We start from the raw sequence: 14,474 nt of genomic DNA, 5'->3' as shown, positions 1-14,474 counted from the left end.
AGCATGTTTATGTGTTGGCTGTCTGACACTCAGAAGATGAACGTTTAAAAATGGACATTTAAGGTCTTTTAGGTAATGAATTCAAATGTCCTCTGTAATGACCAGGGTTTTAATATAGTCATCTGCTTCATAAGCAAATTCATAACACTTAGACCAGCAGTGGAATCTTGTCTTACTTGCTTGTCTTGTTGCAAGTAAATACAGTATTGGGAAAAATAGAATTGCCTTTATTTAGTGGCTTACTTTCATTTTCTTTTGTTGAGTTGCTTGACATTTTGGGGAAAGGGGTGTTTTTACACCTGTACTTTTTAGTAAGGTTCAACAGGTATAAATATATTAATCTCACTTGAATGTGAGAAAATTTGGTCTCTGTCACTACCAAACAAACTCTGGAGCTCCCAAAGTCAGCTTAGCATGGTGTATTATCCATTTAGTGCAATAAAGTGCAATTCTGATATTTTTGCTTAGTCTCCAGTTGGTGGGGAAGACACCCACCCAAATCAGAGACCCTAACAGCATTTTTTTAGTCAATAAAATGTCAAAAAATAGTAGAAAGGTAATGAATCAGAAGAAATACAACCTTTTCTAACACAACAAAAAAGGAGAAGGCTTTTAATAAAAAAAAAGTTACTGTTAAGAACTTACTTATTAAATTTTAATAAAATCTAGAAACATGTTTTTTGCTTGTTTGTTTATTTGTTGGACAGCATCAATGGGAGGTGCAGTAAATCTAAAGTACAATCTTTAGTACTGTCAAGATCCAAGTCCATCCCCTGCTATCTCACCTGATCAGAAGACTGCAGCAGCGGCCCCAGGCCTTATGCAGGGGTCCCAGTCTGGCTAATGAAATGTGACAGTGCAGATATAATATCAATACTTTCTCCATGATTAGGAATAAGGAACTCCTGTTCTTTGGCAAGTGCTAACCGCATTAAGTCTGTGGGGTGCCGAGGGGGTGAGTGGGGAAGTGCCAAACGCAGACTTAGTGTCTTATCAGCAGGTAATGGGGAGCAGACAGGTGACAGCCCAGAGAGGCCTGTTCATTACCCACACAATCGACTGGCCACACACGCGCTTCTTATTTTTCATTCTACGTCCAGCCTCCTCGCTTTCATTTACCGACACTAATGAGAAAATGTCCTTATTGATAGCATTATTATCACTTTTCTGCCATTTGTTTGCTTTATCACGTTAAAGAGGGGTGGGTCGCTGTTCATAAGACATTAGTTCCATCTTGGAAATATCTGTCAGTTTTGTTTTCCTTCTTTCTTGTGTAGACAAGAAAAAGAGAGGGTAATTGAAAATAAGCACTAGCGTTAAAATATGGATTTTACGCATCATAAACAATGAATCAATGAATGCATTTTTGACTTTACTCCTTCTGAAGCAATTACACATCCTCAACAGAGAGGTCTGCTTGGTGCATAGCATTAAAATAGTAATGATATAAAGTAAAAAAAAAGCGTTACTAAGCCTATGTTCACATTACAAGGTTCATTAATCAGTTACAATATTTGAGAAGTGACCTGGATCTGTCTTTAATATGAGCAAATCTATTCCTGAAATTACCAGGAATGCCCACACTGATGTGTTAATGTACACATTAAGAGTTATTCATAAACAGAAACAACAGGAATTGTGAGCATAATATGCTGTGCCATACTGTTGCAATACTGCTGCATACTGTTGCAAATTCATGTTCCATGCCCAAGAACTAGATATGTATCCCATCTAGGACCAAAAGTGAAAATTCCTTAAATCTGATTTAAAAAAAAAGATCAGATTTGGCACGTCCACACAGCCCTGAAATAATCACATCTGTTTTAATTTAAAGCAAATAAATCAGATTTTAATTACTCTTGCCTAGTAATGTGAACATATACTGTAAGCCTTGATCTGTTATTAGCTTGATTGACAGGTGTCAGTCACTTTAATAGCAGTGTTTGAATTTATTTTACCACTGGCTCAGCCATGTATTGTGTTTGTATTTGTGTTTGGACTGGTGTTTGTGTTTGGTCCGTTGAGGTTATCTGTGAGCGGAAGATGCTGTGCTTCCAGTGACATAAACGGATGAAAGTACAAGCAGCACGAGCTCAGGGAATCCGTGTGTGGGAACAAATCGTCTACATGAATTCATTACGCTCATTTGCGATAACAAGTGCTTGTGGTTTTAATTGACTTAATCAACAAATAGAATTAATCAGAGATTTCTAATTAATGGTAATTGATTGAATATCCACTGGGTCACTGTCAGTGTTAGATTCCTGTGTCCTTGCCTTGACTGGAGGGGATTTCGGCTGCTCTCCTCCGTCTTGGCCAGATTAATTGAAAATGTTCAAATTGCAGCTGCAGAAAAAAGGGAAAAAATAGGGGGATGAAGTGTGCACTCCTTTTCCCAGCAGAGAGGAGCAAACAAACGTGCCAAAGCAGAAAGAGCAGGAGCCTCTTCTGCCCTCATCTGCCGCTTTAATCCGCGCAAAGAGCATCAGCCGTGGTGCGCGGGGTAATTCCAAGCCCTTCTGACTTGTAAGTGTTTTATTGTACGTTGAAAAAGTCTGAATTGGGTATGCAATAGAAAACAGCAAAGTGAAGTGGGAGAGAGAGGAGCTCAGAGACAAATAGAATAATGACAAATAAAAGAAATAAAAAAGCATTAATGACGGCACGGATAGGGTCTGGGGGTGTTTTCATTTTGTGCGGGATATAGAGATTGAGTTTGAAACACTCCTCCTGGGGGTGGGGGGGTGTGGTGGTGTAGCTGCTTTGGGCCTGTGTCGCGCGCCTCAGGTTTGATTACCAGCTCTGATAGCGAGGAACTTGTAGATGAATACAGTAACACAAGATGGATTTAGCCAAGCGATAGTGAAGCCAGATCAGTCCGATGAGAGAGAATTGTCATCTTGGGCATTGTGGAGATTGGCTTAGCGCTGACGCATGCTCGGCGGCAGCTGATCTGCTGATACCTTTATTAAAAAGAACCTGATAGATAGGCCTGCCGTGAGCTCGCTCATTCCACTGCCTTCACAGAGAATGGTCAGCTGAAAGATGGCTCTCTTGTTTGGTTTTCTACGTTTGTTTCTCTCCCCCTTTCTCTCTCTTTCTCTGTCCCTCATCTCTTTCTCTCTCTCTCTTTCTCTCTCTCTCTCTCCTTTTCATATCTGGCTGGGGCAACGGAGCGCATTGGCCTGCGGCCAGCTTCTCAGCCATAGCACTCAGCCTGTGGGTCTGAAATGGAGTCATTGTGTAGGTTCACATTCGTATACTGCGGGGAAAAAGCGGGCCACTTTGCTGCTCCATGTATTTGGAAAAGCTTTTTAGCAAATATTGGCACACCATACTCCGCCTGCCCCCTTTGTCAATAAGGCAGAACTCATTGTGGGGGGGGGTGGAATCAGTTTATGAAGCCCAGCAATGCAGAAACAATGAAGCATTGGATTTCTGCGGACTTTGGAAGTCTGAGAGCTCCATATGCTGTTAAACGTGTTACGACATAGATCCAGGTTTTGTGCCATTTAATCTGTCGGAGTGGACTAGTGGTATTGATTGAAAAATAGCCTCTAGATTGTTTGCCGTAGCCGCATGGGGAAGGACTGCTGCACGAGGACCGGAGGCAGTGAGGGAACATAACAGTCCTCGTAAGAGAATGATGTTGACCATCCGCAGCACTAACGCCAACTGTTTGTGTAAAAAGATAAACAGAGGCTAGCCGGGCCGCCATAAATGTTTGCGTGCGACTTCCAGAATGCCAAGTGTTGCAGACTCTCAGAACGACGTGTCTGTCTGCGTCTTATTTTATTAGATCTCACTGTTTGTGTGTTTGCTTGTTTGTGCGTCGACTTTTCGAAACATCTCAGAGTTTGCTAAGCGCCACTGTTTCAACTCCGCTCTCGATCCCATTCCACGGGATAACTTTATCACTCTATGCAGTGGCCTCGCTCACCCCTCCTCTCTCCCCTCTTGCCATTGCATTTTGCAGTCTCATTACCTGTTTAAAAGATGTGGGGAGCGGTAAATGTATGCTAAAACAGAGGACGAAACTGCGGAGGGGGAAAAAAAATCCAATTTAAATGTAATGGTGTTTAATATTTATTGAAAAATGTAAAGAAAGAGTGAGGCAATGCCTTGCAGAGCAGGTGGGATTTACATAAATTGTTCTCGGAATGTTTTTGTCCCATACTGCACACGGAGCAGAGCTTGTCAATTCGCACAGCCTCCACTGCATATTTAAAGAGAGCTTGGGTATGGGCGCTAGACCATCAGCATCCTGCGTGCCCCTTTCACCACATTTACACAATCACCTCAACTGTGGGCTCATGTTCAAGAGAGTGTAGGTGTGGTGGCGATTTCATTCCATTTGTGTTATAGCTGGGCCGTGGAGCACAGGAGCGAGACTTTGGCCTGTAACTCTCAAACCTGAGGTTCTTTATGGGCTGGGTGGGGTGTGGAGGGGACTTTGTGATTTACATGCTCCTGACAGCGTGGATTGTTGTGGGGACCTCATCAGCACAGTGCCCATGTCTAACTCTCTCGTTTACTCTGTTCCACACGCTCTCTCTCTCCTTCTCTCCTTCTCTTTCTCACTTTTTCTCCACTCTATATAAGAAAGTACTGCATGGAATCTGTGTGAAAGTCATTTACTGAAACTCTCTGACTCTGTAGTTTGAAAGAGTCAAGGTGGTCATATTGGTGGACTATTGGAGGTCCATCTGCAAACATTCAATAGAAAAAAGCATGCAAGCAATCTGTAGTCGAGGCTTATGCATGGGACAATAACACATATAGTGACTCCACTATATAAAGATGTGCAGAGGTTAAACTATAGGGAAAGGTATCATAGGCTTGCTGAAAGCATGGAGCAGTGGTGTGGGGGTACCGTGCTTGTGCTTGTATGTTCTGGGCCAAAATATTTTACATCAGGCTTTTTAATACAAATCACATTGTCTGATTCTTGCTAATACACATCCATAATAGTTACTATATATAGGAATAAAGAGATTAATGACTTACTGTTAAGGATGTTAACTCCATGTCTCTCTCTTTCTTTCCATAGGCTCTGTGTGTGGAGGTGCGAGGCAGGAGGAAGGGTATAGCCTCTGTGCTGCGGCTGTGTCAGCGCCTGCTGGAGGGGCCGGAGGAGCAGAGCTCTGAAGCCGAGCGCCAGTCTCTGCAGCTTCTGCAGGTGAACCTGGAGAGGCGCTGGGAGGCCATCATCATGCAGGTGCTCCAGTGGCAGAGCCGCCTCAAACGTACCCTGGGCAGAGAACAGGTAAGAGATATGATTTGGAGCACAGCTGGAATCACTAACATCATATGTTATGAAGGATCAACTGAATGAATATGAATATAAAACATAAACATTCCAGCTTCAAATCCCTTCACATGTGTGTAACAGACGCAGCCAGTGATGCGTGCATTCTCGGTAGAAATAAATAAATACATGACACAATATGAAACCCAACAAGGTTTTCCTACACTACATCTAGACCTACTGCTTTCAGTTCTAGAGTTCTAGTACATGTGTAGCCCCCCTACCCAGAGTATGTGCTTTATTCAGCTTTAAGTCTGTCTGCAAACTAATCTATTTATTCTTGGTTTTCTTAGTAACCTTTCCAGGGCAAGTGTTTTTCAGACCAAGTATTGGTTAAAGTGTAATATAGAGCCGAACAGCTGTAATGGAGCAATAAGTGTGATGTATAATGCAGGAAATGTACCTATATGATTATCCTTCAATAATATACACTGAGAGGTAAAGTAGTTGGAAGGACTAAGTACTCAATGCATTACAGCAGTTGCCAAGGAATAATTGACTGATCTCGATGTCCTAAGTAACCTCCATAGAAACACAATAACTTAATATTAATCCCTTCCCACAGAGAAGGAAATAGCCTCTCTGTAGCCTGAGAAAGAAGAACTGTATCACTTCCCCCTCGCTCCCAAACCAAAGACAAAGATCTTTAAGGAAGCCAATATGCACACTGGCTTTACTGCACAATAAACAGCATTTTTAGCCCCAAAACAGAACTCTGAACAAGTGACTTATTGTAATAAGAGAGTAGTAGCCGTGCAGTAAATGTGGGAGTTGCACATTGGACTGAGGCTTTTGTTATGCAGATCCTGTGCATTCCTGTGTGGCAGTACACGGCTCTGTGGAGGCTGTGTGGAGCACACAGAAAAGCCCAGGGACCTGTTTGTGGACGTCCACTCAGTTATCCGCTCTCATTTACACCAGCAAGACAAACGACTCGGCCCTCTCCAGCTCTGACCTTGCAGGGCTGAAGAGCAATTTCACTTTGGGAAGTGTTTAGAGAAGAGGAAGAAAAATAATGGGGAGGGTCTGTTTTTGTAAATACAGTGCTCTGTGTGCAGTGATAAAATAGCATTCTATTAAAAGATTTAGCAGACAAACTCTGCTTATGCGTTCACTCTTCATCTTTGAGGGCTGAAAAACTTTTTCAATTTGCCCATTTTTAAAAAGCAATGTTTTACGGTGCCATTTTTTACAACATGAAGGTCAACAGAAGGGATGATCATTTGAGGTTGACGTTTGCTTACTCTGAAAAAGGTGGAGGTTGCCTGGAACGACTGTCTCTTTAGAAGAAATGAGAGGGGCTAGGTGTTGTACAATGCCCCATTTTCAAGTTTTATATTGCTCGAGTGTTATTAATGAATAGTTATCCCTGGAACATCGTGTTAAAATTGCCTTTGGTGCATTTGCAGTACACTGGCAGCTTACAGAAATTATTTTTATTTGATTAGACTGATTGATTATTCTCACAGTTGAAGGTTTTATCATGCATTAGCAAGCCAAGCCCCGTCATTAGTATTTCCCTTATCAGCAAGAAAAGAATAAACAGAAATCTAATAAAAATTCATTATATGCGATGTATGACATACCACGCAAGTGTTAGATTTGCCAGTTTATTAGATTAATGAGATAAAAGGATAATATAAATAGACCTTTCTCTCATTAACAAGAAACCAAGCAATTTGTGTAATTGTATCCCATGCAGATTGTGTGTGTCTAAGCAAGATTTTTCAAAGAGCAAAGATGCTTTACAGCATAGCGTTGCTTCTAATTAAATTTTTATTGCTAGCTCTTAAAAATCAGAAATCTTCCCATAACACATGTTTTTACAGTTCAGTATATTTCTTCTATACACTAAATGCATTTCCGTTTGTCCATTCTCAGGTCCCTGGCAACCTGATTGAACCATCGCTTATGGATCTTCGTGGCCAAACAGAAGACTCTTGGGAATGGGATGAAATGGACATGACTATAGATAATATGGAGTCGCAGGAATGTGACATCCCTTCAGAAATGCCGCTCCATTCTGTTGGGGAGCTTTTAAATGTGACTGAGTCATGTCCCACACAGCCCACAACAAGCCTGAGCACCTTAGAGACAAATCCAATGTCTTCCCAAGTTTATCAGGTGTATAATCTACATCACGTGGAGTTATACCAACAGCCGCAGTACAATCATAAGAGTTCTCCAAATACCACCAAAACCAAAGGGAAGCAGCCTCTGCTGAAGAGCCTAAGCAAGGATTCCTCTTTTTCCTCAGTGGAGTCGTTGCCTGATATTTTAGGAGGGCTACTGAGTGGGAAACAGGGGTTACTAACGGATTTAGCTAGGAGATCAGAAAGTGAGAGTGGGATAGTCAGTGAGGGAGACACTGAGACCACAGCCAATTCTGAGATCTGTCTGCTTTATCAGTGTGAAGATCAAAAAATCACTCCCCCTATTCGATCGGAATCACCTTGTATAGATCAATTGTCAGATGAAGACATAGACAGGATCCTTCAGCGTGCCAACAAATGTGCAGAGCTCGGAGACAGTCTGGCAGAGGAGACGAAGAACCAAAGATTTTGTATGGTGAGGAGGAAGAAAGAAGAGTCTGGAGAAAGCAGGAGAAAACACAGAAAGGAACCAGTTGAGATCCTCATTAATGGACGCTGTGTCAGTCCTGAGTCTGAAGACTGTGACACTGGAGCTTTCAGTGCTGGAGCTGATGACAAAGGAAGAGTCCGAAAGGAGCATTCTCAGTTGTCTCAAGGGTCTTCTCTGGACTCCTTGTATGCTGTGGGAGAATTATTTCCATCGGCCAAAGAGACACTCACACGCAGCACATCTCTTGAGAGCTGGCTGGCTCCGTGTAAGGCTTCAGAGGAAGTGGGCAGTCAGGGAAGTCTGAGGGACATCGGCCTGGCCCCAGAGCCCACTGGGGAGCTGAGCAGGAGAACTCTGGAGTTGCTCAAACGACTTGAAAACATCCGGACCCCTCTTGCCCAGAAGATGACCCGCAGTGTTTCTGACGTCACCCTTCAGAGCAGCTCTCTTCGTCTACCCTGTCGAGGGCAACGTTCAGGGGGCCCCGCATCTTCTGCCAACGAGAGCTTAGCAGCTTCTCTAACAGAGCTGAGCAGCGTAGAGGACTCATCAGTGGCATCTGAAGATCTGGCTGTACAGAAGAACCGCCATGTTGCCGTCAATTCCAACAATTCCTTCAAGAAGCACTGCCGTAACCAGCAACTGACGGATGAGACAGATGCCAGCATCAGCATGGTGGTCAATGTGTCTTGCACCTCAGCTTGCACTGATGATGAAGATGACAGTGATCTGCTTTCCAGTTCCACTCTGACCCTAACAGAGGAAGAGCTGGGCATCAAGGATGACGAAGACTCTAGCATTACCTCTGAGGAAGAGTACATTGAAGGCTCTTTTGCACTGGGGCTGGACTACATGAAGGGAGAGTTTCAGAGCTGGATTAAGCACAGATCACAGAACAAGGAAAAGAATGAGGCAGATCTTGGTGATGAGTTGCGATGTGGAACCCTGTCCAGAGAGATTCTTTCCCCTGTGAGGACCACAACAGATCGCCAATTCTTGAATCGAGCTGCTCTAAAGCTCTTAGAGGCAAACACAAATGCAAGGAATGACAGCCTCAAACAGGAGGAAGCGGACAGCAGTCGCAGGGATGCTACCAGAAGTTACATCAGCCGCTTTGTGGATGACATGGAAAATGGGAACGTGGACAGCTCCCACATCAAAGGGAAAGATGAGGACGACGAGCTCCTTAGAGAAGAAGGGACTCTGTTCACTAAGAAAGGAGAGTCATGTAAGGACTGCCGTACTGTGAATGCGTTAAACGGTGATATAACGGCTACGGGAACTGCCGCCTCACCTGCCTCGTGTGAGCAACTGAACCCACAGTCCAAAGAGTCTTCTCTTGAGGGACAGCTGAAAGGTGAGCTGCCATGCCACAGCTCCCGTCGCCCGTCTCCATCTCTGTCTCCAATGGATGAGTGCTCAGGGTCCCACCATAACATACTGGGAGCCGCTCACTTGAGCTCACAGGAGCGGCTGGCATCCTTTCTGAACGACGTCCATGAAAATCACTCAGAGAGCTTGTCAGGCTGCTGTAGACACCCGTCCTTCCCTGCTGAAGAGGAGAACAGTGAGAACGTTCACAGCTTTGTGATGGAGATCATCGACATGGCATCGGTGGCAAAGAAAACGAAAGATGCACAAACAGAGCACCCTCAGGAAGCCTCCAGCCCAACCTCGGTTTCTCAGATCAGAGAGAAAGTTCTCGAACACTCGCATCGGCACATCCATTTACGCAAGGGGGACTTCTACAACTACCTGTCACTTTCTTCCCATGACAGTGACTGTGGAGAAGTCAGTACCTGCACAGAAGACAAGAGCAGCACGCCAGTCCTCTCCAGAACCCCAGAAATCCGCGACGAAGAGCCTCTGTTCGAGGCTTGCACGGAAGAAGTCTACCTAGGCCCTCCTCTCTGCTACAGCATGTCCATTAGCAAATGGCCCATGAGACGCAGCACCAAACTAATAGACCCCTTATGTCCCCTGAGCCAAGCACCTCCACTGGCCTGTGATGAATACCAAAAAGCGCATAGTATTTCTCCAGGTAGTATAGCTGGGAGCCAGCCGCAGTGCCATAATGAGGCTCCTTATCTTAATCCTTTACCATGTGAAACCCTGATAGACACTGTTGAATGTTTTGCAGATACTAAAATGCTTGAATCCAATATTTCCCCTGTAATGACTAAGATAAGTGTCTCTTGCTCCAGTACAAATCCTTTAAAAGAGGAAGGCGGCCTATATATTAATCCTAAAATTAACTGTCCCCCGATAAGAAAGAGTGATAGGGATGAAAGAGGTGCTGCTTCACAGTGGATGAAACAGAAGAATGTCAAAAAAGGGCGCAGCTCTCCTCAGGAAGCCAAGTCAACTCATAAACAGGTGCGTTTAGACATTATGCCTGGCTCTATCTGCTTGTAATGAGAGCAGGGTGCATTTCTGCTGAATTCATCTCATTGACTAAATATTTAAGAGGGATTTTCATTCTCTCTCTCTCTCTCTCTCTCTCTCTTTCCCTCTCTTTCCCTCCCTCCCTCTCTCCCTCCTTTCCTCCCTTCCCCTGCACACCCTCCTCCCCTCCCTCCACTCTCCCCCTGAAGTGCTAATGGAAGAAGGATTTGCAGGCGTAGATTTAAAATTTTAAGGTCTACAGAACAGAATAATCATAATCAGTCCGATTATATTATGATTCATAAGCAAGACTACGGCGAGAATCATTACTTAATTTCATGACTGAATTAGCATGTATTTGTGTTCTTTTTAAGTAGTCTTCTATTTCATATGCAAACTTCCCCACTGCTTTGTTCCGGCTCTCGCTGCAAATCCGATGTTTGACCTTATATTAGGTAAATTAAGTGCTTACTTTTTAAATTAATCATTGATACCAAAAACAAGAGCATTAACAATTTTGCTCGGAAGTCAAATGGAAACAAGCGCTAAAATGTTATTACCCACGAGAATTTGTTAAATCTTCAATGAATAGACATTCCAATTAATACAGGGCTAATATTCTCCATGTTGACTGGAGGTCCACATACTCATTGGGTGGAAATTTGGAGCAGGGCTCCTCAGTGGACTTTTTCTGTACTTTCCATTCCATTTTGAACCACTGTAGTGGTGGTAGCCCTCAAGTAGCGATGCTGTCACAGGGACCATGAGAATTGTCTGTGATGTGAACATGCCATAGGGACAGTATGCAGTATGCTTACATGGGTGAAAATTGGTGAAAATAAAAAAGCCCACATCATCAGTGTTGTATTCTCTGTGTTCAACAACAAGAATGAAGGAATGCTTACCTTACTGTCGTTGTCCCCAACATCATCATCTTCATCCTCATCATCATCTTTTTGATGTCATCCTCATCATTGTGTCTCTCTCTCTCTCTCTCTCTCTCTCTCTCTCTCTCTCTCTCGTAGTTGCCAAGGTCAGAGGGTGGTGTGGGGCTGCCGGAGACAGGCCGCAGGGCTTCGTTCAGCACTCGCCGTTCAGACAGCTCATCTGCAGTGAGGAGTGGAGTGAGCAGCAGGCCCCAGGCCAGGGTTCCTACTGTAGGTCATGCATCAGCACCCACACATATACACACACACGCCACTGCACACACACACACACACACACACACAGACCCGCACGTAGCCTGCCCCTCTAGGCCTTCTCTGTCGTACCTCTGAAAAATGGCTGATGGCTCTTTTCAGCATCTTGTGGTGAATTGCAAGCACCCCATTTTCCACCTCATTCCATACTGCAACTAAGCACCTTCCTAGTCCACATTAGTGTGTTTTTGTAACCAGCAAAATTTGCAACAAGAACATGCTCTCTCCTCGCCCCACATATTTTGGAAATGCTCCCTGATCCGACCCCACAGGCTTACTACTACCGGTGCTGATGATGCAGACGCATTGTCTGAATTCGAACCGTGTTGTGGTTTAAATTATAGGCCACTGTACTTTCTATATGATGACAACCTTACTGGGAAATTGGTCTGAAAAGCAGTCATTACATCTATATATGGTATCTATATGTCTAGCAGAGTCAGCCGTTGAATGGTGCTCTCTTGCGCGCTGGCTCGCACACTCTCTCTCTCGCTCTCTTTCTATCTCTCCCTTCCGTGCTACCATGCCAGAGTGTGTTGCTCAGCAATCATTTCTTTTGATGAAAAACAAATGTTTCATAGCAACAAAGAGAGTCCTAGAGCGTGTACAGCAGATGGAAAATCCAGCACTGCTTGCTCATTCTCACAACTCCCTACAGCAAGTATGCACTGCACACTGTAATCTCGTACCCAACGCAGCGGACCTCTCTGTTGACCTGGTGTTCAACCCTCTGCGTTCAGCACCCAACAAACACATGGTTTTAAATAGGTCCTTGTGAGATTTTCAGTGGATGTCAGTGACCAAACCCAAGTAACGATATAAAACAGTGATGAAATATCTTTCGTGTTTCAGTGAATGCCTAGAGCAGGGAGGATAAGGTAAGATGGCAGAAGACACATGATCAGTCTACTAACTTGAGCAGACACATTCATATCATCCCTGTGGCCACTGTGGGGTCGGTATATGCTCAATGCATTGATGCTTGAGGGCACAGACAAGGTCTGTCCGTTGTGTGATGTTGGAATGATGTTGGAATGTGAATGTTTCTTTTTTTCCTCAATTCCCCCTAGTGGATAAAAAACTCTTACCAGTTAAAGTAATTAGCAGTTCTGAATTTTATTTAGAATTAGTTTAAAATATTTAGAATGTCTCTGTTTTATAATTTAATCTGCTGTGTCTTTTTCTTTTTTTCTTCTAGAAATTTGCACAGACTCTTGCCAGCCATGGATCTAAGGCCTAAATGGAGAGTTTATGTCACTGTGTTCTTATTCCATGTTCTGGAATCCTTCTTTGATTCTGGTGCATGGACTCCTTTTCTGGCACTGAATGGTTTTCTGGCCCTCCTCCTCCTCCTCCTCCTCCTCCTTTTGCTCTAGCACCCACTTCTGACTTTTTAGCCTGGTGACTTTGGTGCGACCTTGACCTTGGTGTTACTTCCTCACTGCTCGTCCTGGAACCCAGAACGGAGGAGCTACCTCGCTGGTCTTCCACCCTGACACTCCTGACCCTCACTACCAAACCCTATTATAAACACGCAGCAGTCGCCGGTAGCTCTCAATAGCTCATATCAGCCAATGGCTGCAGGTATATCAGCGCAAGTCACAGGTATCTCTCATTTGCAGCTTTTGCAGAGTGGAAGTAAGGTGCAGCACATAGTAGAGGCACAACTTGTACGTGTGAGTAGGCCATAGCCGTGTGGCATGACGATGTCTCAGTTGGTCTGGAGAGCAGCTTCCTCCAGCTTCACTCAGCTCCACTCTTCCTGCGTGTGTGTACGATGCTTTTGCACAGGTGGAAGCCTGGACCCATGGACTGTTAAAACGATGCGTGATGGAGTACAGCTGTCTATGCAACCCAGCAGCGGTGTGAGGTTGTGTGGGATGGGATTCGCGCCAGTTAAAGAGTAAATGGGATGCTGTTCACTACTGTTTTTTTCTGATTTCTTTGTTTATTTGTTTTTTTTAATCCTCAAGATTTGGAGAAACAAAGAGGTGTTTTAGACTTTAAAGAGTTTTGTGCCTTGCAGTTATTTCTTATAACTTTTGTTAAAACACTGCTTTTTTCCATGTCGCGTGTTCAGTAATTGTTGAGAACGTGGACTTAACAAGCAAGGTTTGAGACTAATGAATGGGGCATCTGTATATATGTATACTGTACGTGCAAATCTTGGTGTAGACCGATGGTATAAATGCTTGTGTTAGTGTACAACTGTGTGTGTTCTGTGATGTGAATAATTATAAGCCTTAAAGTGCTAGAATGCATGGTTAACTGTATACAAGCTCTTCAGAAATAAACATAATTTATTGAAGGCTGTGTGAAATTTGCCTTATTTACTTTAGGGATTAGATAAGAGTATGGATCGTACCTGCATGTATGCATATTACTGTGTATATGTACTATATGTACTATACTGTCATCTCCATTTTTGTTTTTTGACATAATTTGAATCAGACGGTTGTTTTTTTGTTACATTGTGTAAAAATTTAGGATGAATGGACCAATAGAAATGCTTAAAAAAATAACTTGTTATAATATAAAATTTATTACATGTTTTTTTCTTTTGACATTCTGAAGATACAGGGGGTTTTACGTGACATTGAGAGCATGGCAATGTTCACACAGCAGGTAAAAGTTTGTCGTAAGCACAGCATCCACAATGCAGATAGTTTAGTTCAGACAAAACTGACTTTCTGACACGTAAATCACGTCATCTCAACAGATCTGATTTAAAAAAATATTAGGATTTGCCTGCAGTCTCAACATTTTCCGTGGCCCAAATCTGAATTAATAATGTGTTTTTATTTTTAATTTTGTTTCTTTTTTTTCCATTTTCTCTTCAATTTACACGGACAATTACCCAACCCACTCATTAGGACTATCCCTATCACTAGTGATGCCCCAACACACCAGGAGGGTGAACACTAGCACATGCCTCCTCCGATACATATGAAGTCAGCCACCGCATCTTTTTGAACTGCTGCTGATGATACAGCATTGCC

The 14,474-nt window shown here is 43.5% G+C and overlaps 1 protein-coding gene across 2 annotated transcripts in view; it reads left to right on the top strand.

The window, feature by feature from the left end:
* Positions 1 to 13,783, top strand: part of akap6 (A kinase (PRKA) anchor protein 6) — a 131,495-nt gene extending 117,712 nt beyond the window's left edge. For both annotated transcript variants that reach the window (XM_007253777.4, XM_049463301.1), the window contains exons 12-15: positions 5,051 to 5,266; positions 7,190 to 10,267; positions 11,302 to 11,433; positions 12,674 to 13,783. In XM_007253777.4, coding sequence (XP_007253839.3) covers positions 5,051 to 5,266; positions 7,190 to 10,267; positions 11,302 to 11,433; positions 12,674 to 12,715 — 3,468 coding nt within the window. In that variant the 3' untranslated portion in view covers positions 12,716 to 13,783. The remainder of the gene's footprint in view (positions 1 to 5,050; positions 5,267 to 7,189; positions 10,268 to 11,301; positions 11,434 to 12,673) is intronic.
* The last annotated feature ends 691 nt before the right edge of the window (positions 13,784 to 14,474 follow it).

This window comes from Astyanax mexicanus, chromosome 14 (genome assembly GCF_023375975.1).
Source record: "Astyanax mexicanus isolate ESR-SI-001 chromosome 14, AstMex3_surface, whole genome shotgun sequence".
Classification (NCBI taxonomy): domain Eukaryota; kingdom Metazoa; phylum Chordata; class Actinopteri; order Characiformes; family Acestrorhamphidae; genus Astyanax; species Astyanax mexicanus.
Note: the sequence above shows the minus strand (reverse complement) of the source record. Positions and strands in the feature narration are given on the sequence as shown.